Below are 23,189 nucleotides of genomic sequence, written 5' to 3'. Positions count from 1 at the left end.
AAAAATGAGCAAATAACGTGTCTTGCAAAAATATCACATCTGCACTTGAGTTGTAAGTAAATTGCTGCGTAGCAGGAAGTCTTAAGATTGGAACAAATTCTGTTCACATTCGAGGTAAGAAAAGTAGTGGCCTGCATTGAGTTCTACCAAAACAATTCAGATGATTATTTGCAAGTGACCTTTGAGGTTGTGTTTCACAGTCCATAACAGTCAGTGGTTGAATCTGAATGGAAATTGCTGAATCCCTCTCCTCCACCCTCTTTATGTTTTTTTTCTTTTTTTTCATAATGCTGCATGCTATGTTTGAAAACATTGTTTATAGCGGCTTTGCGGGAATACAACATCCACAGGTGGTAACAACGGGGGTTGGAGTTGGGCGGGAGAGCGGGTCTAAGAGAAATTCAGTATTATGCGTAGAGGAAGGATTCGGCACACCCCTTTCTCCACAGGTGGGTGGTGTGGCTTCTGAAAATTGACAGAATGGTTAGTGGTATGTTTTTCACTGTCACCACGTCTTCCTGTGGCACACTTGAGCTGATCTGGCTCTGATAAGCAGTGGTCTGTGGCATCCAGGAGTACAAAAAAAGGGTGGGAATACATTACAGGCTCAGGGATGTCTGGCAAGTCCGTCAGTGTAGAAAGGAGCTCTGCCACTAGTCCATCCTTATGTGATCCTGAAGGTGGTGATTTGGTCTTGGAAGATATATCGGAGAGGGTACTGGATACCTTTGGATATTGAACAGCAGCTGACATGTTATTGTCAGGTCTGAAATCAGTGAGGGGAGAGGCATCCTCCAACTGAATCTTTTCAGTAGGATGTGGAAGAGGAGAGGGGTCGTTTGACTCCTCACCTTCTTGCATTTTCCTACACTTGTTTTGCAGTGGAAGTAATGGTGATGCAGAAGCTGCAGTGGCAAAGTCCCTACAAGAGGTTAATGGTGGAACTTCACTAGAGCCATCAAGCAATGGCTCCTGTTGCCTCTTAGGAACTTGATTAGGCCCGATGACTGTTACTTGGGAAACCGTTTATGATGATCATTAGTGGATTTTAAGATGGTGACATGACATGGGAAATTTTTGTGGAGGTGTTCACTCTACGCATAAAACAGGTCCCTGGTTAACCTTAACCAGACGTACGCAAACACCGCAGTACCCACATCATGTGACACCTCACATTATTGATAACTAAACCTTATGCAGAGATGGCAGTAACCTTTTGAGTTGACCATCATGCTAGTATGGGTGTAGAGGGGCTCCACCTCCTGTGTAAATTATATTATGCAGTACCCACACACTTGTAAATGGATTGAATACCACTATAAACTTGTAAGTGATGTTCAGTGGACCAGTGTTCCAACCATTTATTCTGTATGTCCTCAAAACGGAAGCAGAATAGTCAACTTCGGGTGGAAGATTAAATATCCTGACGTTCATAAATGCCACCTCTGCATTTGCCAGAGTAACCTTACTATTAGAACCATCACAATGAGTGAAAGGGACTTGTTGTACGTGCCTCAAAAGGAGCCTCTCGACCTGAAGCAGGTCCAGAAACTTGACATAAAACACACATGATTCAGAATTGAAGTAAGCTGTATGAACGTTTTCCAAAGGTGCTTTGATCATGTCTAGAAGCCAGTCATGAATTTCTAGCGAACCTGACTGCACATGCCACGTGGACTTGTCAAAAGTAAAACTGATGGTACATGTACATGGAATGTTCCTGTGAATTATGGGCAACATCATGGTGAAAGACAATTCCAGATCAAAATTGATTTATAGGTATGAGACGCTGACAGACAAACAATGATGTGGTGTTCAAAAGGTCTTGCACAACACTAAAGGGGAAACAGGAAACTCCTTTGGCAATGCAGTAGAGGCAGAACCTACTTGCCTGATGCGTGAAGTGAGAATACTGCTTGGCCACCAACCTCCTGCTGGACACACTGAACGATGGATACCCAAGCACAAAAATGTTAATAACTGTGGACCTCATATTAATAAAAAAATGTTTGTTTTTAGACTATGTTTCACTGTATAGTGTTGAAAATACAGTTTTTCTTCATCAGCTTTGACCTTGATTTTTCAAAAACTAGGGAATGTCTAGCAAAAAGCTGAAACATGTTTTTCTTTATTTCCAATATAGAATGTCCTTGCAAGGTTTGATCAAAATTGGTGACCCTCATGTTAGACCCTTCCCTTGTTAGTGAAATTACATGCGGTGTTCAGTTGAGTACAGTTGTGTTTTAAAAGTTAGAAAATGTATTCTCTAATTAATAACTGTTAAGTATTGTGAGATATATACCATTGGCAATGACATTAGTGACACATCAGGGGGAGAATAAGCAGCTAATAGCTGAATGCCCCATTTTACTTCTGAGGCATGTGGCCTACAACTTCATGTTGCAATTTGCTGTACGGATTTGTGTCTAAATACCACTACCTGTAGTTCTCAAAGATATATTGTTCCCTGCCCCCCTCCCCTCCCCCTTCCAGTTGTAATATGGTGGACTGTAGCAAGAATCATGGAAAGACATGGCTGTTGAGTAGGTATGTTGTCTGTCTGCATATTGTAATAGTTTAACAGTTGGTGGTAAACAAGCTTCACTATCAGCAATATGTGTGGTATACAGGATTTGGCAGAGAACAGCTGCTTGAGGGACGCCTTTTGATATTCTGTGTGGATGAGTGTTGTCAAGATAATATTGCACGATTTTCATCAGTTCCCATTCATTTTCTGAAGCCGTTTTTAGTACTATGCAGAAGTAACTTTTTGAGCCACCATTGCAGTCATGTTTTGACAAACTTCCCACTATTTTTCCGATGCATGACCTTGGTTCAATTGGTCTGTAAGACACAGTGTGGCTGGTTTTCTTTTGTTGTTATTTGTGACCCATATTGTTTGGAGAAATTGAGGATGCATAGCAGGTGCTGTAATGCATGTGATGTGCAAATATGTACTCATTGGATAACAGATTTTGTGTGTGTGCATGTGCGTGTACACGCAGTGGCACTTGCATATCACATGCATTATAGCACCTGCTGCGCACGCGCGCATGTGTGTGTGTGTGTGTGTGTGTGTGTGTGTGTGTGTGTGTGTGTGTGTGTACACGCACGTACGCACACACTTGTGTGAATGTGTGTGCCGTTTCTATTTCAGAAGGTGGACTTTTTTGTCTGCAAGCTTAAATGTTTAGCAGTCTTTTTCATTGTGCCTGTCTGTGACTCAACACCACTTCTATGTGATGAGTAGCAATCTATCCTTTTCGTAATGTTGTAACTATGTGAGAAGAAAAATGAGCACTCTATGCATTTTTAGTGCTGATTAGCCATTTGCTGAGTACCATCTGTAACCGTAAATTTGAGAAGGGAGTAGTTACAGTTGAAACTAGACTGTTTTGGACACCTATTGTGACTTCCTGAGCAAACTTAATTACTCCCTATGCAAACTTAAATTATGCAAATGCCAAAAAAGTTTGTACCTGAGTATGCGTTATTACTGTTAACATCATTGTTTACTCCTTTAAAATGGAAGTAGCTATATAAAATGACCTAGTGTTGCATGTATTAGGAAGAGACCAAGTTACATGAAATGTTAGTATTTGTTATGCTTTTAAACTGGAGCACTGTGACACATTTTCCGACCTGAACGTACCACTCAACTATTAAGAGTTTCCTTTAAAGCACCTCTAGGGATAATCTGTTGTGGATAACCACGAGACTTGATTGCTTTGTTAATGTGCTCACACATGCACTGGTCACAACACACCTGAAGAGAAATGTATCAGTTAATGGCACAGTAATTCAGAATTTCTCTTACTCATTAATGAGGAGTAATGTGTATAATACTTGGAAAATCAGAATTTTTTTACAGTTCGCCACCAGAAAATGCCAAAATTATGAACTGCTTCACAAAAAAGTTGGAAAATGTCATGTGTAAATTCTTCAGACTGTACCATAATGATAAGGGAGAATTTCAATCTACCATCTATGGACTGTTTGTCAACTGTGTTTAGAACAGGAGTCAGGGGCAAATAGCCCTGTGACATTATAGCAGAAATGTATTTTCAGAAAATGATCTTGAGCACTTATGAGTTAACCCAATCCTGAGGGGAAATGTATTGGATCTGAGGGAAGAAAGAGGCCAAAATTTAGCTGTTTGATAACGTATGAGATAACACATCTCTGAGGGAAGTGTATTGGATCTGATGCGTCAAAAAGGTCAGAATTTAGCTGTTCAATGGAGATGTTGATAGGAATCGGCATCATACTGCTGAACATAAAGCTAAGAAAAGTATAAAGATACGTCTGCTAATAAAATGTGTCAAGAAAAGGATTAGAAACCAGTGATGAATACAGCCACTTTCCCCCAGGGGGGATTTGTAGCTTGACGGGATGGGGAGGGGGGGGGGGGGGGGACACAAAGTTATAGGCTTAAAATTTAAGTGATAGCATTCTAAAGACATAGCAGCGCTATTAATATTTAAATTTTTTCGTGAATAGCTAATATATAATTAAATAATATGTAGGTTAAGTACTAAGCTGTTAGGCTAAGCCTAAGTTAATTATATTAAATAATGAAATAATTTTATTGCATGCAAAAAAACTCACATTTACATCAAACTAATATGTCAAGGCTTTTTTACAGCATATCTCTTGATGACGTCATCAATAAAACTTTCTGTTGGCTCGTCGTCCCCTTCAGTTGAAATCTTCACACAAGCTTGGAGCGTTTCCTGATCCATCCTTTTCCTTAATTTTGTGATCACCCTGTTCATTGTACTAAATGACCTTTCCACACCGCAAGTCGAAACGGGAATGCACAGTACACATTCAGTGAGCGTCCATAGTGCTTCGTAGCCGATGTCGGCTCTCAGAATGAAAGAAGCAGCATCAGAAGATGTATCATCTAATTTATTACTAACAATGTACCTAAAAGAATGCAAGTCTGCAATAACAGCGTCAACATTTGTAAGTCCCAAAATCAAGCACAGTTCTTTACAACCATTATGGCTAAACTCTAGAAATTTTTTAAAACTTTCAAAATATGCACTTAGTTCTATCACTTTTATTACCTTCTCATCAAACCGTTGCTCAGTTTCATCAATCATACTTTTTACAAATTTCCTTGCACTTTTCATAGCTTGAATCTGCTCCTCTATGTTCGTGAATAGCACACCTTTAACTCCTGTTGTGTCCTCCTGCAGTTTTTTAATTTTATTAAGAGTTTCATTTTCTGCACTATGTCCATCACAGTCACAAAGACAGTCGATGTGTCTTAAATGTTCCAGAGTTCCAGAAACAAGTAGAGGGATTTGCTAAATTTTAAGTGATTGTCTCTGCAAAACTTTACATAAGTTTGGGACTGCATTTAACGTATCATCTAAAATCACTAAACCTACAATGAAATTGGAATTCATCATTTCTAACAAGATTCCTCCAGCTAAACTTGTTAAATCAGCGCCGTCCTTGTGTATATATTCACATGCCATTATAATGGACTTGTAGGTTAGGAAAATAGCATGAACTGTGCGATAGGTACTTAACTATCGGATGTCAATAGCTTCTGGTATTTTTAAAACAGGTTGCTCGAAAGCACACTGAATTTCATGCAAAACATTTTCTCATTTGGAAGAACCATGAAAAAGTTTGTAAATGTCTTTAACAACATGTAATCTGCATTTTATAATAGGGTGTTTATTCCTAGAGTTATTGGCAGCAATTGACAAAACATGTGCTCTACAGTGAATGTATGACAGCTTATGGCCCTTCCTCTCTGACAACCGAGCGCGGACTCCTGAGATAGAACCACTAAAATTGGCAGCACTGTCGAAAGAACAAGATAATAATCTGCCATAAGAAAGTTTTCTTTTCTTTAGTTCAGTATTAATTGCTGTGAATATGGATTCAGCTGAAGTGCTTTTCAACTCAACGAGACATAAAAACCTTTCTTTCACTTCAAATGATGGTGACGGTGCAACATATTGAACTACTAAAGACTGTTCACTTTGGTTGGAAACATTTGTAGATTTGTCTGCCATTAATGAAAAATATTTGTCATGGAGAAGAGTTTCATCCTGAAAGTCTAAAGACTCTCCCAAACAAGTCAACAGTTCTGACGCAGTATACTTACTAAGATATGTGGACCTTTCGCTCTGAAATTTTAACCACTTTTCAAGATTAATGTCGCTTTTCAGTACTACCTTACCAATTTTGGAGGTTCATATTTTGTTGTGTGGGGTATTGCTTCCTTACTAAGGAAATACAGACTTCGAATTAACGATGACAATGCTTGGCGGTTTAAAGCTTTTTCATTTTCATTTTGTTTAAATATCTGTGTTTGAATTGGAGCATTTAATCCCTGTAATCTACAATTTTCAAGTGCAATGGCTCTTGCATTTTTTTCCGAGTTGGCGTGCTTTTCTAGTTTTCCCAGGCTTCCGGTAGCTTTTCTAAATTTAGTGAAAGGTACAGAAATGAACACTCCTCCTGTTTTCTGTAGAGCTTCGATATCATTTTTTAAATGCATTTCACACAATTTGGAGAAAGCCCAACCCCACTCGTGATCAAAGTACAAGCAATTGTACTTACTTTCCCATTTTTGCTTATACTTAATCTTGCGTTCAATACTTTTAGAATTGCAATTTATGGATGGGCCAGAAATAGCACATTTATCGTTTGAAAACTGTGGAAGGGAAACTGAAGACTTGATAGACCTATGCAATTCATCATCACAATCACTAGCACTTCTTTCAGTAGACTCACACTCGTCCTTGTCTTTTGCAATACACTGTATTTTATTAGAAAAGAAAGAAATTAAAGTTTGTTATTTCGACATTGTATTTCGGCACTAACACTTCTTTTTATGTTATAAACTGACGAAGACCGCACGTAGTACACAACATAATCACATCATACTTCCGTAGTAACCTGTCGACTGACTATTACAACCTTACAACAGTTTCAACAATGCACTGAGTTTTTATCAACAATGAAAGCTTAGATTATACTCGTAGAGCAGCGTTGCCAAACGCCCCACTCATTGTGGAATGTACCGCTTCTTTAGGCAAAAACTGTGTATCCCCATTGACATTGCGAAATCATTGTCAAGTGTACACAAATATTTGGTTTGAGCTTTGGACTCATCGATTAGGAAAAATCTGTACATCTCTTAAATCTTGGAAATATTCCCAGTAATGCAATAAAAAGTGAAAACAATCTTTTATAATGTCAGATGCTACTTCCAATTCCGTAGCAATACCCGGGGACGTGTTTTGCGACATCAGGTTTAGTCTAAGGGCAAATAAAGTATAGACACGAGTGGCGGATAAGAATAAAGTTCGCAGCAAGGGTGGGCTGTGTAGCTAAGAAATTAGCTTACATGTTAGGCCAATTGGAGGTGCGGTGAGGGAAGACATGAGAGAGGAAAGGCTAACTTATTCCACAATCGGCGTTGCCAACACACCTTGCAACGCTTAGCTTTACCGCACACTTATTATACAGCAACTGCTAATTTGTTGGTGTTGGCAATAATAATAATAATAATAATAATAACAATAATAAAAACAGAACAATCGACGCTAAGTGTTCCAAACCGAACCGATAAGTAACGAAACCAAACAATAGGGACCCAGCCACCACCTATTGTGTTACACATTCATTTTGCTTGTATAAACTGCATGTCATCACGACTTCTCCATAGTTGACTCCAAACTTCGTTAGCAACAGCAGCTGGTGTAGTTTAAATTTTGTCACAGCGGTACAAGTTAACAGACCACGTGATAATTTTTATGTTTCACCACAACTATAGACATGAATTTCTCAGGGGGGAATTTCCAATTTCCAGGGGGACTTTCCCCCCCGGGCCACCCCCTGAATACATCACTGTTAGAAACCCTCTTGGGCACCTGACACAAAGGAAAATACTTCCTACCATACAGTTTACTTTAGTTTGTAGAGTATAGATACAGCTGTAATTGTATATTATTTCTGAATGTTTTTATTGCATTATGTTAATTGTGAAGAGTAGCACCATCAGTTATCTGTCTGTTATGACAAAATTGTGAGAGGAACAATAAAATTCAAGACACCACTACATTCCCATGGAAGTGTGCACCCATTGATGCATTTTGTCTGCCCACAGCAGCCATAGACTGTGGTCATGTGTGTAAGTTGTGCTTATGTAAATGTGCATGTGACTTGTGCTTCAGGTCTTTTGGCCGGAGCTAAAATGTGAAGCAGTCTTTTTTTTGTGTCTGACTGCGACTCAACGTCTCCTCGATATGGTGACTAGAAGTCTATCCTTTTCATAATGAGTATTTGTTGTAACATTTAAGATCATTAGAACACCCAGAAGCACACTGTTAGTGATTTAGTTTGATGGTTATTATCACTTAAAAAACTGGTGGGGGTGGTCTCAGAGTACAGGGTGAGCACAAAGTCTTTCCCTGAGTACAAAAATTTATTTGTAAGCAACTATGCTAGACACAGTTATGCAGTTTTTGTAAGGTTTTTTTATGGCTGCATTTCCTTATGACTATGTGCTGTCACAGGACGGGTCGTTCTCTCACTATCCTTCAAACAATCTGTCCACCTACCTGGACAGGTATCAGGTTGTCTGCCCCTTCACTCTGCAATGGCAGATATTGGTTTAGCCTACAAAAGCAGCATTGAAGAAAATTCGACTAAATACCTACCACGCAAAGGCCCCTAACTCCAGTCCATGGGTAGTAGCTGAAAGTTAGTTACATTTGATTGTTCGCGATTCTTGCACGAGTCATTTGAAAAAATGTCACAGATTTCCTTTTAGTTGGTTTATTGTCTTTAAAACAAGGAAAATAGCTATCAAGTCCGTATTTAACAGACTGACTTCAGTTATGCAATGTTACTGACTGTCTGTGTAACAAGTTCACACCCAAAAGCAGCCAGAAGATATTTAGTCTGACCAGATATTTTAAATGTCCTAAACAGTCACTGACCCACGAACACTTGCGAATTAACACGTTCAGTCATTCAGTAGCCTTCTTGCGAAGAAACATTTGCAATAATATGTCTCATAATTTGCACGAAACACGCTACGTGGAGTTTATGTACGACTTGAAATGTTCACATGCAAAATCTCCCAAAATAAATCACTCACAAATCTCAAACTTTCTCAAAATACTCAGTTTTAATCAACTGCGTGAGAACCTATCAAATGTGTAGATTTCTTCATTTTGGTACAAATTTAGTGAGAGTGATTGAACATAGGTGTTTTCCAGAAGACAGCTGCTGAGTGACTATATTGACTCATAGATCTGAGGCATCAAGCACTACTCAAATGCGCATGAAATTCTGAATTCCTATTGGCTAGTATGTTAAGCAGCCAATCAGATCATCTTGAGCACTTCTATATGTGCTGTATTTCTAATGCCAGCCAATCAGATTACCACTAGTAATTCAGACTAGAACTTTTGTAATTTCGAAACTAAATAAAATTTAATGAAAACAAAATAAGACTCCTTTCCACTAAATGAATTACTAACAAATTTAATACTCAGTGCCCCTTCTGGCTGCCTTTTACAAAATCAAGCTCACTCTGACATGTCACAAATTCCCCTATTACACAACTACTTTCTCACACTTACTTTTACAAAGTTTTAATGAAATATCACATTCTCAGTTTATGTATGACCTCCATTCACTCTCTGTCTCTCCAAAAAACACAATCAAAACACAATTAAATAACAATTTTCCAATGTACTGTTAATTACATCAGAAATATGTGGCAGTGAAACTAAAGAAAGTTCCAGAAATGTAGATTATGTGAATCTATCCTCTTGGTTATAGTTTTAATTGATACTATAGATGAATATGTTACAGTCCCTAACTCAGTCTCGCAATGCCAGCAAGATTATTGAGTGTTTTAGGTAAAAATTTATATCTCTGAAAGTATTGAAGTTGTTGTTGTTGTTGTGGTCCTCAGTCCTGAGACTGGTTTGATGCAGCTCTCCATGCTACTCTATCCTGTGCAAGCTGCTTCATCTCCCAGTACGTACTGCAGCCTACATCCTTCTGAATCTGTTTAGTGTATTCATCTCTTGGTCTCCCTCTACGATTTTTACCCTCCACGCTGCCCTCCAATACTATATTGGTGATCCCTTGATGCCTCAGAACGTGTCCTACCAACCGATCCCTTCCTCTAGTCAAGTTGTGCCATAAACTCCTCTTCTCCCCGATCCTATTCAATACCTCCTCATTAGTTATGTGATCTACCCATCTAATCTTCAGCATTCTTCTCCATGGATTTTAATACCTACTCCGAATTTTTCTTTTGTTTCCTTTACTGCTTGCTCAATATACAGATTGAATAACATCGGGGAGAGGCTACAACCCTGTCTCACTCCCTTCCCAACCACTGCTTCCCTTTTGTGCCCCTCGACTCTTACAACTGCCATCTGGTTTCTGTAAAAATTGTAAATAGCCTTTCGCTCCCTGTATTTTACGCCTGCCACCTTCAGAATTTGAAGTTACTGATTTGAAATTGTAGCAGTATGGTTCTATTATCTGTAGAATTTGGTACACTAAGTATGAAAAAGATTGATTTATATTTAATAGTACTACTTCAGATTCATAGAGAATATGTATAACGTATTGCATGCAGCATTACACAAATACACCAAATGATACTTCAACTCTAGAAGTTTTTATGGATACACTTCAACATGTGCACATTACACAACACAATAACCTGGGAGTTGTTTGTCTGCCATTTCTTGTGTGAAACCTTTCCAGACCGGTAGGTTGGTAGAGACAGTACAACATCGAGGCCACCAATAGCTTTTACGAAAACTGTTTTAAATTGCACAGGAAGAATCTTTATTTTTCGATGACCGATTTCAGACTTAAAACTTCCTGGCAGATAAAAACTGTGTGCCGGACCGAGACTCAAACTCAGGACCTTTGCCTTTCGTGGGCAAGTGCTCTTCCAACTGAGCTACCCAAGCACGACTCACGCCCTGTCCTCACAGCTTTACTTCTGCCAGTACCTCGTCTCTTACCTTCCAAATTTTACAGAAGCTCTCCTGCGAACCTTGCAGATCTAGCACTCCTGAAAGAAAGGATATTGCAGAGACATGACTTAGCCACAGCCTTGGGCATGTTTCCAGAATGAAATTTTCACTCTACAGCGGAGTGTGCGCTGGTATGAAACTGCAGAAGTAAAACTGTGAGGGCAGGACGTGAGTCGTGCTTGGGTAGCTCAGTTGGTAGAGCACTTGCCCACGAAAGGCAAAGTTCCCGAGTTCGAGTCTCGGCCCGGCACACAGTTTTAATCTGCCAGGAAGTTTCATATCAGCGCACACTCCGCTGTAGAGTGAAAATTTCATTCTAGATTTCAGACTTGTTTTCCACTGTCAAATCAGCCACAAGTGTTAGTCTTGCATCACCAATCATACACCGAGGAGCACATGTGGAGGCCATGTTATCTAATATCACAGTTGTTGATTCCGTGGCCATTTTTCCACTTATATGACTGATGTAATGCAAGACCAAACTTATGCTTGTGTTGATAGTGGACAAACTGTCTGAAACTGTCATCAATGAGTAAATACATTGTTCCTTGCAACATAAGACGGTTTTATAACACTTATTGGAACCACAAAAAAGTTGTAGATCCATTCAGCCCCAACATGCTAGAGATATAGGGGTCATGGCCACCACGTACACGAGAATAACCCTTCTTGATCTTTTTGTGGGGTTATGTTTATTATAAAGTGTTCAGTTCACCAATTCATGATGTGCAGGCTCTTACAACACGAATACGAGATGTTGTAAAGGCTGTGACAGGAGAGACGTTGGCAAAGGCATGGAGTGAAATAAGAGTATTATTCAGACGTTCTGTGGGCAACAAATGAAGCACATGTGGAATTATATCCATAAAGAACTCTGCCAGTTAAGCTATCATTTACAGCAAACCACATAGCTCTATCTAACATAGCCCCATAGAAATACTTTTTTTTTAAAAAATCAAGGAAACACTTTATACTCACACTGCATCTGGTTGTGCCTGAATAAGTGATGGGGAGTTAAGGTTTTGTGCTTGGAAGGTACATCTTGCAGCAGCAGTTGTTGGGTTTAGAGCAACTTCAATGCAGTCCACACTTTAAAATTTTTATACGCATATTGAGATATGGACTCCTATTTATTTGAGGAAGCTAACTATAGGACTGTAATTACTTTGGTGAACTGAAATAGTTTGATTAATTCTCATTTCAGATTTCAGCATGATAGCTGGTTATCCCTGAAGATCTGTGTAATCAGTTGACATAATTCTTTCCATGTTCTGCACTTTTAGACTGCACATGCAGTTCTTCAACTCACATGTGTTGGCAAAAGCTGTTACATGATGGTTTCTTCATATTTTTTAAAAGTTTTTTACTGCTTTAGTCTTCTTTCTCTGGGCTTGAAAAATGTTGTTGATGGCAATGCATGTATCTTACTTGCTCCCTATTACATTTATGTTTTCAGAGGTCGTTTGAATAGTGGTTGGAACACCTTTTCAGCTCCAGGAAGGCCTAGGGTAAATGGCCAGAACCAGCAACAAACTTCAGATGTAGAAGACAGACAGAGTGTAAGTATGCATACTGATATTATTAGATATTAAATCTAAATTTAAAAACCAGAAATAAAAAATTCTGACCACTTCTGTATTAATTTAAAAGGCACGTTCATTAAATGCAAGAGTTCCAGAGTGCTATTAAAGAAATAAAGCGAGAAAAGGAATAGATAAGAGAAGTCTTGCAAAACATATATGATAATGGGAAGTCCTGGGTGGAATATAAATAATGGGATGAGTAAAGGTAACCCCCCCCCCCTCCGCCCCCCTCCCCACACACTCTCTCTCTCTCTCTCTCTCTCTCTCTCTCTCACTCTCACTCTCACTCACTCACACACACACACACACACACACACACACACACACACACACACACACACACACACACACACACACTCACACTCACTTTTACTGACTGCAGCTCAACTGGAATGGGGGATTAGGTCAGGTTCAGTGGGCAAGGGGAGAAAGGAGGTGGGTAAATGAAGGGAAGGGTGGCTGAAGAATGGGAGGGAAGGCAGTTAGCAAATAAGATAGGAATGTGCCACTGGTGAAAGCAGGAGTTATTTTGAGTGGCACACAGTTAAGTATAGGAGTGGACTGGAAAGGAAGACAGAACAGAAGAAGATGCAGACTACAGATACAAGAGTGTGAATATAGAATGAGTGAAAAGTAGAAAGGGGAAAGTGATGTGGTGCAGGGGATAATGAAGATTAAAGTGAGGAGGATTTCATGATTGAAGGACATGTTGTAAGGACAATGCCTATCTCCTAATTCAGAGAAGCTAGTATTGGAGGTGAGGATCCAAATTGCATGAATTGTCAGATGGCATTTTAAGCTGAACATGTCATACTCAGCAGTGTACTCTGCTACTAAGTGGTCAAGCCTACTGTTGGCCATACTTTGGTAGTGCCATTCATTTGGGTTGGCAAGTTGATGTGGGTGGCCCTGCCTCTGATAGGCGGAGTTGATCCAATAGAGACAGATCATGCTGCTGAGCACATGTTAGACTACTGCTTCACAACCCATGCCATCTGGATCCTTCCCCATTTCCCTCTCAACACAACTCACCGCAATACCAGATTTTGCGAATTATGTTGATGGGAATTGTTCTTACAACACATATTTGAGTCTCCCAGTTCTCTTGCCCTGAATCTCTGCTAGTGCTCCCATCATCAGCACTCCCCCTCTTTCCACTCATTCAACACTCACACCTTCATCTTCACAGTCTCTTACAATTCACTTTTCCATTACAACTCCTAGGCTGACTGACTGAGTGCATGCATCCGTGCGCATGCACATACGCACGCGTGCATGCTCTCTGAAGAAAGACGTCCAGAAACTTCAGTCTTGTTTTTAATGCCTTTTGTCTGTCCAATACGTAATCTAGACAGTGAGTTCTTGATTTTACTCCTTCCAATTATATATAAAAATCTTGTGTTGAAGACTGTAAAATAAGTCTCTTTGAACTTCATTTTAAGTGAAACACAATTGTGTGGAAGCTCTGGAATGGCACACCATCCTCAATACTGCTTTCATTTTGACCTTTCTGTATTTTAATATTTTAGATTACTAGGAAATACTATCCTCCTGCTAAAAGCAAAAGACTTGGTTTCACCTTTCATGCGTCACAGTTACAAATGTCACTTTGTAGTGTTTTTTAATTACCTTATTTATTTATTTATTTATTTATTTCTTGTTCCGTAGATCCACTTAGTGAGTCAATCACAAGGATATGGAACGTGTCAAGTTGTACAGGTTTGAATTTAAACTTACAATAAATACAAGGGCAATTCAATGGAAAATTGTACATAGTTTAAGTAAGACATACTATAAATAAAGTAACAGATACAATGTCAGCTAGATAACATAACTACCATTTGACAGAAAAAGGAGTTTCAAATAAAGGTTAAAGATAAGAGCACAAAGTTAAATCAGATATTAGACCTACAAGAGTAAATACATGTACAGCCAATCTGTTGTTACAAAAAGTGCGCTAATGCCCAAATGCACAATAAAATCAATTGAACTACTTCTAGACACAATAAGTTTAGTGATGGTATACATTTTCTTTCAGGTATTCATCCACAGTATAATAAGATTTCTCTGTCAGGTAATCTTTGAGAACTTGTTTAAATTTTGGCAGTTCTGTATGAACACATTTGATATGTAGTGGTAGAGCGTTGAACAGCTTAATGCTGGAGTAGTAAACTCCTTTTTGTACCAGAGTGAGACGTTTCATTTCTAAATGTAGATTGTTTTTGTTTCTGGTGTTATAACCATGGAATTTACTGTTGTCTTGGTAGATGGAATAATTTTTGCACACAAAGGTCAGCAAGGAAAAAATATACTGTGAGGCAGTTGTTAGGATACCTATCTTCCGAAACAAGTGCCTGCAAGAGTGTCTTTGATGGACCCCACACATTATTCTGATTGCTTTTTTTTGGATGGTGAAAACTTTTTTTGCAAGTGGTTGGTTCCCCCAGAATATGATAGCATATGACATCAATGAGTGGAAGTAGCCAAAGTAGGCAACCTTAATAGTGTCAACTTCAGCCACTGAAGAAATTACCCGTAATGCAAATGTTGCCGAGCTAAGTTTTTTACATAAATGAAGAATGTGAACCGACCAATTACATTTACTGTCTATGTAAGCACCCAGGAATTTTGTGTCTTCAACTTTCTGTATTGGTTGATCTCTACATTTTATGTTAATTTCATCGGGATTACTTTGTGATGTATGGAACCTCATATAATGAGCTTTATCTGCATTGAGCGAGAGACCATTTGAGGAGAACCAATTTAAGATGTCATTAAAAACAGTATTTGTAGTTTTTTCAAGATCATGATCAATAAAATCGTCAATTAGAATTGTGGTATCATCGGCAAACAGGGTAAATTTGCTGTTTGTCTCAGAACAAAGAGGAGGATCATTAATAAAGATGAGGAAAAGCAGTGGGCCCAAAACGGAGCCTTGAGGCACACCACACGTTATCGTGCCCCATTCAGATGAGGCAGGTTCTCCAGAAGAGCCATTTAGCATTACAGTCTGCTTCCGATCCTGTAGATATGATTGTAGCCGCAAGCCAACAGTACCACCTAAACCATAGTATTCTGCCTTTTTCCAAAGAATTTGGTGGTTTACACAGTCGAAGGCTTTCGTAAGATCACAAAAAATACCCACTGGAGACATTTTTTTGTTAATGGCTTCCAAAACTTGGTTGCTGAAAGAGAATATTGCCTGTTCAGTACAAAGACCGGCACGAAACCCAAACTGATTTTTGCTTAAGATACTGTGCAAGTTGAGATGGTCTACAATCCTCCTGTGCATGAGTTTTTCTAGAATTTTCGAGAAGGTAGTTAATAGGGTTATAGTTATATGAATTTATGAGCATATATTGCAAGTATTTAGTCTTTTGAACAAAAAATTCGTAATAACTTGTACTGTATATTTTACTTCATTAACAAATTCATCGTGTTTGAGGATAAAATCTGTCTTAATTGGTTTGAATGGAAACATCAGTTAGCACATAATCCTTCACTGCGCCACTCGACTGATGTGCAGACACATACTCACTGCAGAATGTTGGCCTTCTTCAGTATGCCATGAAATTGGTTACAAATAATGATAAAAAATGTAATAACTATTAATCATTTTACCTCCTGTATCACACGTCATTGCTTGAGAACTGTATGGCAGCTCTTTGTCTAAGTTTTTACACCAACCCTGTTCCACAAGTGGAGTACGACTTCCCAGCACCTACTTGAATAGTTAGTCACACCAGAATCATTCAGTTAAATCCCGCCCTTCGCAGGCTTCATCATCAGCAACCAGTCAGAATACAGAATACCTAATTCTGACTGTGTTTCCATTGAAAGGATTTTTCTTGTTGGCGTGAGCCGGAGTGGCTGAGCAGTTCTAGGCGCTACAATCTGAATCTGCGCGATTGCTACGGTCGCAGGTTCGAATCCTTCCTCGGGCATGGATGTGTGTGAAGTCCTTAGGTTAGTTAGGTTTATGTAGGTCTAAGTTCTAGGGGACTGATGACCTCAGCAGTTAAGTCCCATAGGGCTCAGAGCCATTTGAACCATTTTTCTTGTTGGCCGTGTGCTACAAAGCGCCACTTCCGGAATAAGTTAACCACACCAACTCCATTAATAACCATGCTGACACTGTGTCAGTACAGGACAAAGGCACAAGAAAAAGAAGATGAAGACATGCACCTTGAATATCATTGCTCTCAGCTTAATTCTTGCAATGTAAGAGACTTCCTTCAACCTCTTTCCACAGTTCATATTGCATTACCAGGAGGCTACTTGCTTCTTCCCGTGTTCATGCTTCCTCCTGTCATCACACCAATCTCTCTCATGCCCTCACCACACTTCTTTTGGATATCACCATTACGAGCCGGCCGGAGTGGCCGTGTGGTTCTAGGCGCTACAGTCTGGAGCCGCGTGACTGCTATGGTCGCAGGTTCGAATCCTGCCTCGGGCATGGATGTGTGTGATGTCCTTAGGTTAGTTAGGTTTAAGTAGTTCTAAGTTGTAGGGGACTGATGACCACAGCAGTTAAGTCCCATAGTGCTCAGCGCCATTTGAACCATCACCATTACGAACATCCAGCTGAGTCCAAATGTCCCCTATTCTTTATCTTCAGCATAGAAAACTGCACACGTACATGTAACTGCTTCTCATTGGATAATCACATTTTCAAGGAAAACTGCAGAAAAACCATGGGTGTTCATGTATCACTCTTGTAAGCAACTTGCTTGTGGTTCATGTAGAGGAATCTGTCCTTACCATCCACATTTCTGAACACTTAATGAAGTTCAGTTTCATTCATAACATTTGTATGGTTTGGACTTGTGGTGGAGACAGACTATCCTCATTCCCCACAATCTTAAACATTGTACAACAGTCCTATTCATAAGCTTCTGGTATGTGTAATTGGAAAATTTCCCCCATTGCATATTAAGCTCAACACATTCCCTTAATTCGTCATATTGGCAATCTCATTACCAATGATTGTTTAATGCCACTCAAAATAGCTCCAGAAACTGAGCCACAAACTCCCACCAGAGATGTGACAACCCTGAAATGATTAATACGCTCCCCAAAACAACACCCATGAGTAATAACCTCAGGAAAGATCTAAGTGGAAAATTTGTCTCATGCCATGCACCCAACCAGCTTTTCCTATCCCAGTCTTGACATTGGTCTATCGTGTCACATTAAATGGAAGACCTCTAGTGAAAGCAATCATCATATCCCTTGTATTTATTGAAACCACTGCCCAGGATTCTGTGTGGGCTTGAAAGTATCCAAACAGTCCACAGGAACAATGGACAGGGGCATGTTTGACTACTTACTTGCAGAGGAGGCTGCTCAGTGTTATTTATCCAACATTAACAGCTACTTCATGTTCTACGCAATTTTCATCCCTCTTCACATAATTTGGCCTTCATCGGCAGCTATTTCACTTTCTATGCTGTTTTTATCCCCCATCACTACTGGCTCCTCTGAATAGCTGGAACTGTTCCTCCAACACTTTCGTGGTGCTGATTAAGGCATAGCTATTGTGGCTCAAGTTTAATGTTTGGAAGAAGTCTTACTCAAGCTCCCTGCTAAATAACTTCAGGTGTATACCAATAGGGTTTCTTTCAGTAGTCTGTGCATTCCTGCCCTTGTCCAGCTAAATTATGCCCCATTTTTAATAATCTAAATATTAAAAGGATATGCAACCCTAACGTGTTTCCTTCCTTAGTCTTGTATCCTTGCTGGTCTCAACCTCCACTAGTTCCTGTACCCTATATGTTTGCGTTTCCTCAGAAATTCTCTGCCCCTCTCATTGTTTTGGTACTGTGTACAGTACCCCATCTCAATAACTTCGCAGATGACTATAATTTTTGCATGCCCTGCTGTCCTTTTCGGAGCTGTTGTTTCAATACTTATACGGCCATCCTCCACATGCATATTAGCAACAATTTCCCCCCCCCCCCCACACAAAAAAAATATCTACCTCATCTGTGCAACAAGTCACTAATCTTAATTGTACTTCTTAGAGTTCACGCTGATGAAGTCTTGTAAGAAATCATTTCTGGGTCATCTTTTTGGCTGCTGATGACATCAGTACCAGTTTCCAGCATCCAGTGGAAGGAGACATTGTCCAGGGTGGAGGAGCTGGTTTGGTCCTTCTGCAGTCCATCCAAGCATCCTGTGGTCAAAGTTTACTCTGCTGGCATAAGAGAGAGCGAGTTTTCTAAGATTATAAGTGTGTTCCAACACCTGTTTCAAATAATCTGCAGAAAAGTTGTGGCAGGAACACACTTTTCGGAGGAGTGCTATTTGCAGAAATAGTAATAGCCATTAAAGTGCCTGCATTCTGTTCCTGAGGCTTATTGGCTGAAAAACCTGAATGTTGAAACTGTTTCATTGAAGGACTTGGAATTAACGAAACCAGCAAGTCAGCTAGCTGACAACTCACCTGGTAGCAAATCCTGGCCTCTGGGTGGTGGTGGTGGTGGTAGTGTTTTACGTATAATGTTTTTAACATTCCTGAAGCAGAATTTAGTGATCCTTTGTGATAACAAAAGCTACTTTTTTGATACAGGAAGTGTACAGTCTTTAATAAAAATGATAGACTTGGCGAGGTGTAATTCAAAACAGTAAATTACATTGTTTCTGAGGAACTGGAAATTTGTATTTTTTTGTGATTATTTTTTTCCCCCTGTTGACTTTAAACTCTCAGCCTGTTTTGTCTTTACATGCAGATTTTTGGCATAAATTGCTGGGACCAGCATAACAGCTGGATTTTGGATTGGTGGATGCAGTTAGAGAACTACAGGGCATTCATTATTGGTTTTGGAGATGTAACAATTTCAGTCCTATTTCAAAGGTGCTAGCAAGATTGGGGACCTTAATTTGGACTTGTTTCAATATTTTAAAAGCGTTCAGAGTCCACCAGTTGCTGCAACCTTGACTAAGACTTCTCATTTAGCCACATAATCACTGAGATGAGACATGAGCAACGTTTTATTTATCATGTTCTACTTACCTGTTGTTCACCTTTCTCCTTTTTATTTTAGGTCTTTTGTGTTTGCCCACCTGTTCCCACAAAGTCAATTATTCAAATTTGTCAGTGCACAGCTTCCAGAGAGATTGTTATTGTTTGTATGTGTACTGTAATAAAGAAGAGAAGTTAAAATAAAGCTGAACTACAGTGTTAAACCCCCTTCTATACCATGAGTTTGTCCCCCCCCCCCTTCCTCCCCCTGAAATAGCTTTTTTTCCCAAGCAAGTGTTCTTATTCCACACAGGTTTTTCCGTCAACTATTACAAAATTGGTTTGCAGACGTTTATGTAGCGACAACTTTCGTCACCAAGTGTGTTGACTAACCAGGTTTCATTGAGTGACCTCTGTGTGTGTGTGTGTGTGTGTGTGTGTGTGTGTGTGTGTGTGTTCAATTTTTATTTTTTTGAGTAGCAGTGTTTGAAGTGCAGTGGTTATTCAGTTTTCTGTTTGTTTGTCATTGGTTACCACAGCTAACCAAATGGTAGCAAAATTATAGTTATATGTTTATTTGAAATACTGAAATAAAGCTGATAAAATCCATTCATAGCAACAGGTTCAACAAGTGTTACATAGATAAAAATCTCATCTCAAAATGTGGTCAAATACAAATTAACATAATTATTGTAGGAGCTAAGATGACAAAAAAGAAGTAGATATAATCTAAAAACTAGATCACATCATCAGCTTCTCTTGCACTGAGTCGAATAGTCGGGACTGTAGGGTGAATGCTCAAAGGTCTCCCATCCAAACCGTAGCAAGTGACTGTGTGTGATGTGGTCTGTGTGGTATTGTGCAAAAGCATAATGCCTCTACTTCACATTCCACACTTCTTTTTCTGGATTGTCCTTCAGAGGCTCCCCCATGTCTGACAGTAACACTCAGCATTTACAGCCTCCTTTCACAGTAAACACTTATCAGGAAGATGCCCTATTAATTGCAGAAAACAGTGAACCTGATTATTTTAACAAAGACTGTCTGCTTGAATTTGGTCCTCACATTAGAATTACTTCACTACCAGTGCAGGGACTTTATTTTTTTGGTGTCCATGCATCACCCTCATTATATCTCTGTTCATAATATGAGAGAGAGATTGTCTGCTTGTAATTGGTCTTCACAGGAAAAACACAGTGCGGCCAGTGCATGGATTTTTGTTTGGATTTTGCTGTGGCATGTATCTCCCTTGTTTCATCTCTGTTTGTTACATGAGTGTGAAGCTTACCACCTTCCTCTTCATAGCGATGAAAGAATGTCATTGTTGCAGTCATATAATTGTTTTGAATACACATGTGAGCTGCCTTGACACTCATCTTGCTTACACTTTCTGAAAACCAAGCCATTGGGTAACTGTTTTGTATAACAGAGTGTGAGATATCTAAAGGACTGGATCAGGTAAGTCTGATACTGTGAAACAATTGCTCTGTGAAAATTTACATATTTGCATGTTACAGGGAACATAATTACAACCTATTGTTGTGATGTAATGAGTTAGTTATAACTGGAAACTAATAGATTGTCACAGTAAAAAGTGGAAGACCCTATTGACCATTCACATGGTTTGTGTTTTACATTGTCCTTAAGCTATCTTAAATTTTATTTTCCTTGCTACCTGCTTTCCATCAGTTGTGTTATCACTCGGAGCAATTAGACACTATAGTCATTATCACACACAGTATTTCAGCCGTCGGTAAACTGCCTGCAGTATTGTCTTACCATACTGTCACTTAGAATGTTGACAAATGCAGGATGCATTGGCGGTATATCTCTGTAGGAGTTTGCTCCTGAGTAGGCATAAATCTGATAAATACAGAGCTTACAGTCAATGTGTAACAATATTAATGCTGCCATCGTCTTCTAGTTATGTGAAATAATTAATCTGGTAATCTTGTCAGGAGATTTTGGTGATATGGTCCTGTGGCCCTTTACCCCATTTGAACACGATCTGTTAGTACCACACCTAGCCTTTCCCAAAAATGCTGAGTGTCACATTATTTGGTGATGGTTGCATCTTCACCTTATTTGGCAGTGGTGAATTCATGTTTCTCATGCTTGCTTTGCTACTTTGTATTATAGTCATATGTCGAGCATTATCCATAGTTATTAGAAGGCTAAAAAAGTCATCAGGATTGGCCTGCTGCTGCATCTATTCAGGATGAACGGACGTGAACAGGTACTGAACCAAGTGGCCAGTAACCTTTCTCATGTTCAAAATGTCATATATAATGTTGAGAACTGATCTGTGGCTAATTTTCTTTTCTGCACTATCCGCTCAATTGTGATCGTGGCCCACTAATGGTTTTGATGCGGCCCACCAAACGCAGCCGAGGCACACATGACAACTGTCTCTGGCTGCTGAGGCCAGACTGAGCACCTGGCCTCAGCAGCCAGACACATTGTGATCTTTGTTTGTGTGAATGTTTAGGTTACAGAACTTTGAGCTTCGCCGATCACATTGTAATTCTGTCAGAGACAGCAAAGGACTTGGAAGAGCAGTTGAACGGAATTGACAGTGTCTTGAAAGGAGGGTATAAGATGAACATCAACAAAAGTAAAACGAGGATAATGGAATGTAGTCAAATTAAGTCGGGTGATGCTGAGCGACTTAGATTAGAAAATGACACACTTAAAGTAGTAAAGGAGTTTTGCTATTTTGGGAGCAAAATAACTGATGATGGTCGAAGTAGAGAGGATATAAAATGTAGACTGGCAATGGCAAGGAAAGCGTTTCTGAAGAAGAGAAACTTGTTCACATCAAGTATAGATTTAAGTGTCAGGAAGTCATTTCTGAACGTATTTGTATGGAGTGTAGCCATGTATGGAAGTGAATCATGGACGATAAATAGTTTGGACAAGAAGAGAATAGAAGCTTTCGAAATGTGGTGCTACAGAAGAATGCTGAAGATTAGATGGGTAGATCACATAACTAATGAGGAGGTATTGAATAGGATTGGGGAGAAGAGAAGTATGTGGCACAACTTGACAAGAAGAAGGGATTGGTTGGTAGGACATGTCCTGAGGCATCAAGGGATCACAAATTTAGCATTGGAGGCCAGCTTGAAGGGTAAAAATTGTAGAGGGAGACCAAGAGATGAATACACTAAGCAGATTCAGAAGGATGTAGGTTGCAGTAGGTACTGGGAGATGAAGGAGCTTGCACAGGATAGATTAGCATGGAGAGCTGCATCAAACCAGTCTCAGGACTGAAGACCACAACAACAACAACATGTTTCAGAAGAAGGCTTTCTGACCAAAAGCTTATGTGTCTATTAGTATTTTTGTTGTGCCTGTCTGTGGCTCATCATCTCTGCTATATGGCAACAGACTATCCTTTTATACGAGGGCTATACACAAAGTACATTACGTTTTGGAATTAAAAATAAATAAAGTATTGGAAATTTTTTTTATTATATACACATGAAAGCCACACTTAAATACTACTTTTCTACATAGTTGCCATTTAAATAAAGGCACTTATCGTAGCGATGGACGAGCTTGGAAATTCCTTCGTCGTAAAATTCGGCCGCCTTT

The 23,189-nt window shown here is 39.4% G+C and overlaps 1 protein-coding gene across 3 annotated transcripts in view; it reads left to right on the top strand.

Moving 5' to 3' along the window:
• LOC124799295 (optineurin) overlaps window positions 1-23,189 on the top strand; it is a 142,117-nt gene that overhangs the window by 101,521 nt on the left and 17,407 nt on the right. For 2 of the 3 annotated variants that reach the window (XM_047262881.1, XM_047262879.1), the window contains exon 11: window positions 12,505-12,607. In XM_047262881.1, the coding sequence (XP_047118837.1) occupies window positions 12,505-12,607 (103 nt within the window). Of the gene's footprint in view, window positions 1-12,504; window positions 12,608-14,299; window positions 14,351-23,189 lie in introns of all 3 variants that reach the window. The other variant, XM_047262878.1, reaches the window with a different exon arrangement.

This window comes from Schistocerca piceifrons, chromosome 5 (genome assembly GCF_021461385.2).
Source record: "Schistocerca piceifrons isolate TAMUIC-IGC-003096 chromosome 5, iqSchPice1.1, whole genome shotgun sequence".
Taxonomy (NCBI): domain Eukaryota; kingdom Metazoa; phylum Arthropoda; class Insecta; order Orthoptera; family Acrididae; genus Schistocerca; species Schistocerca piceifrons.
Note: the sequence above shows the minus strand (reverse complement) of the source record. Positions and strands in the feature narration are given on the sequence as shown.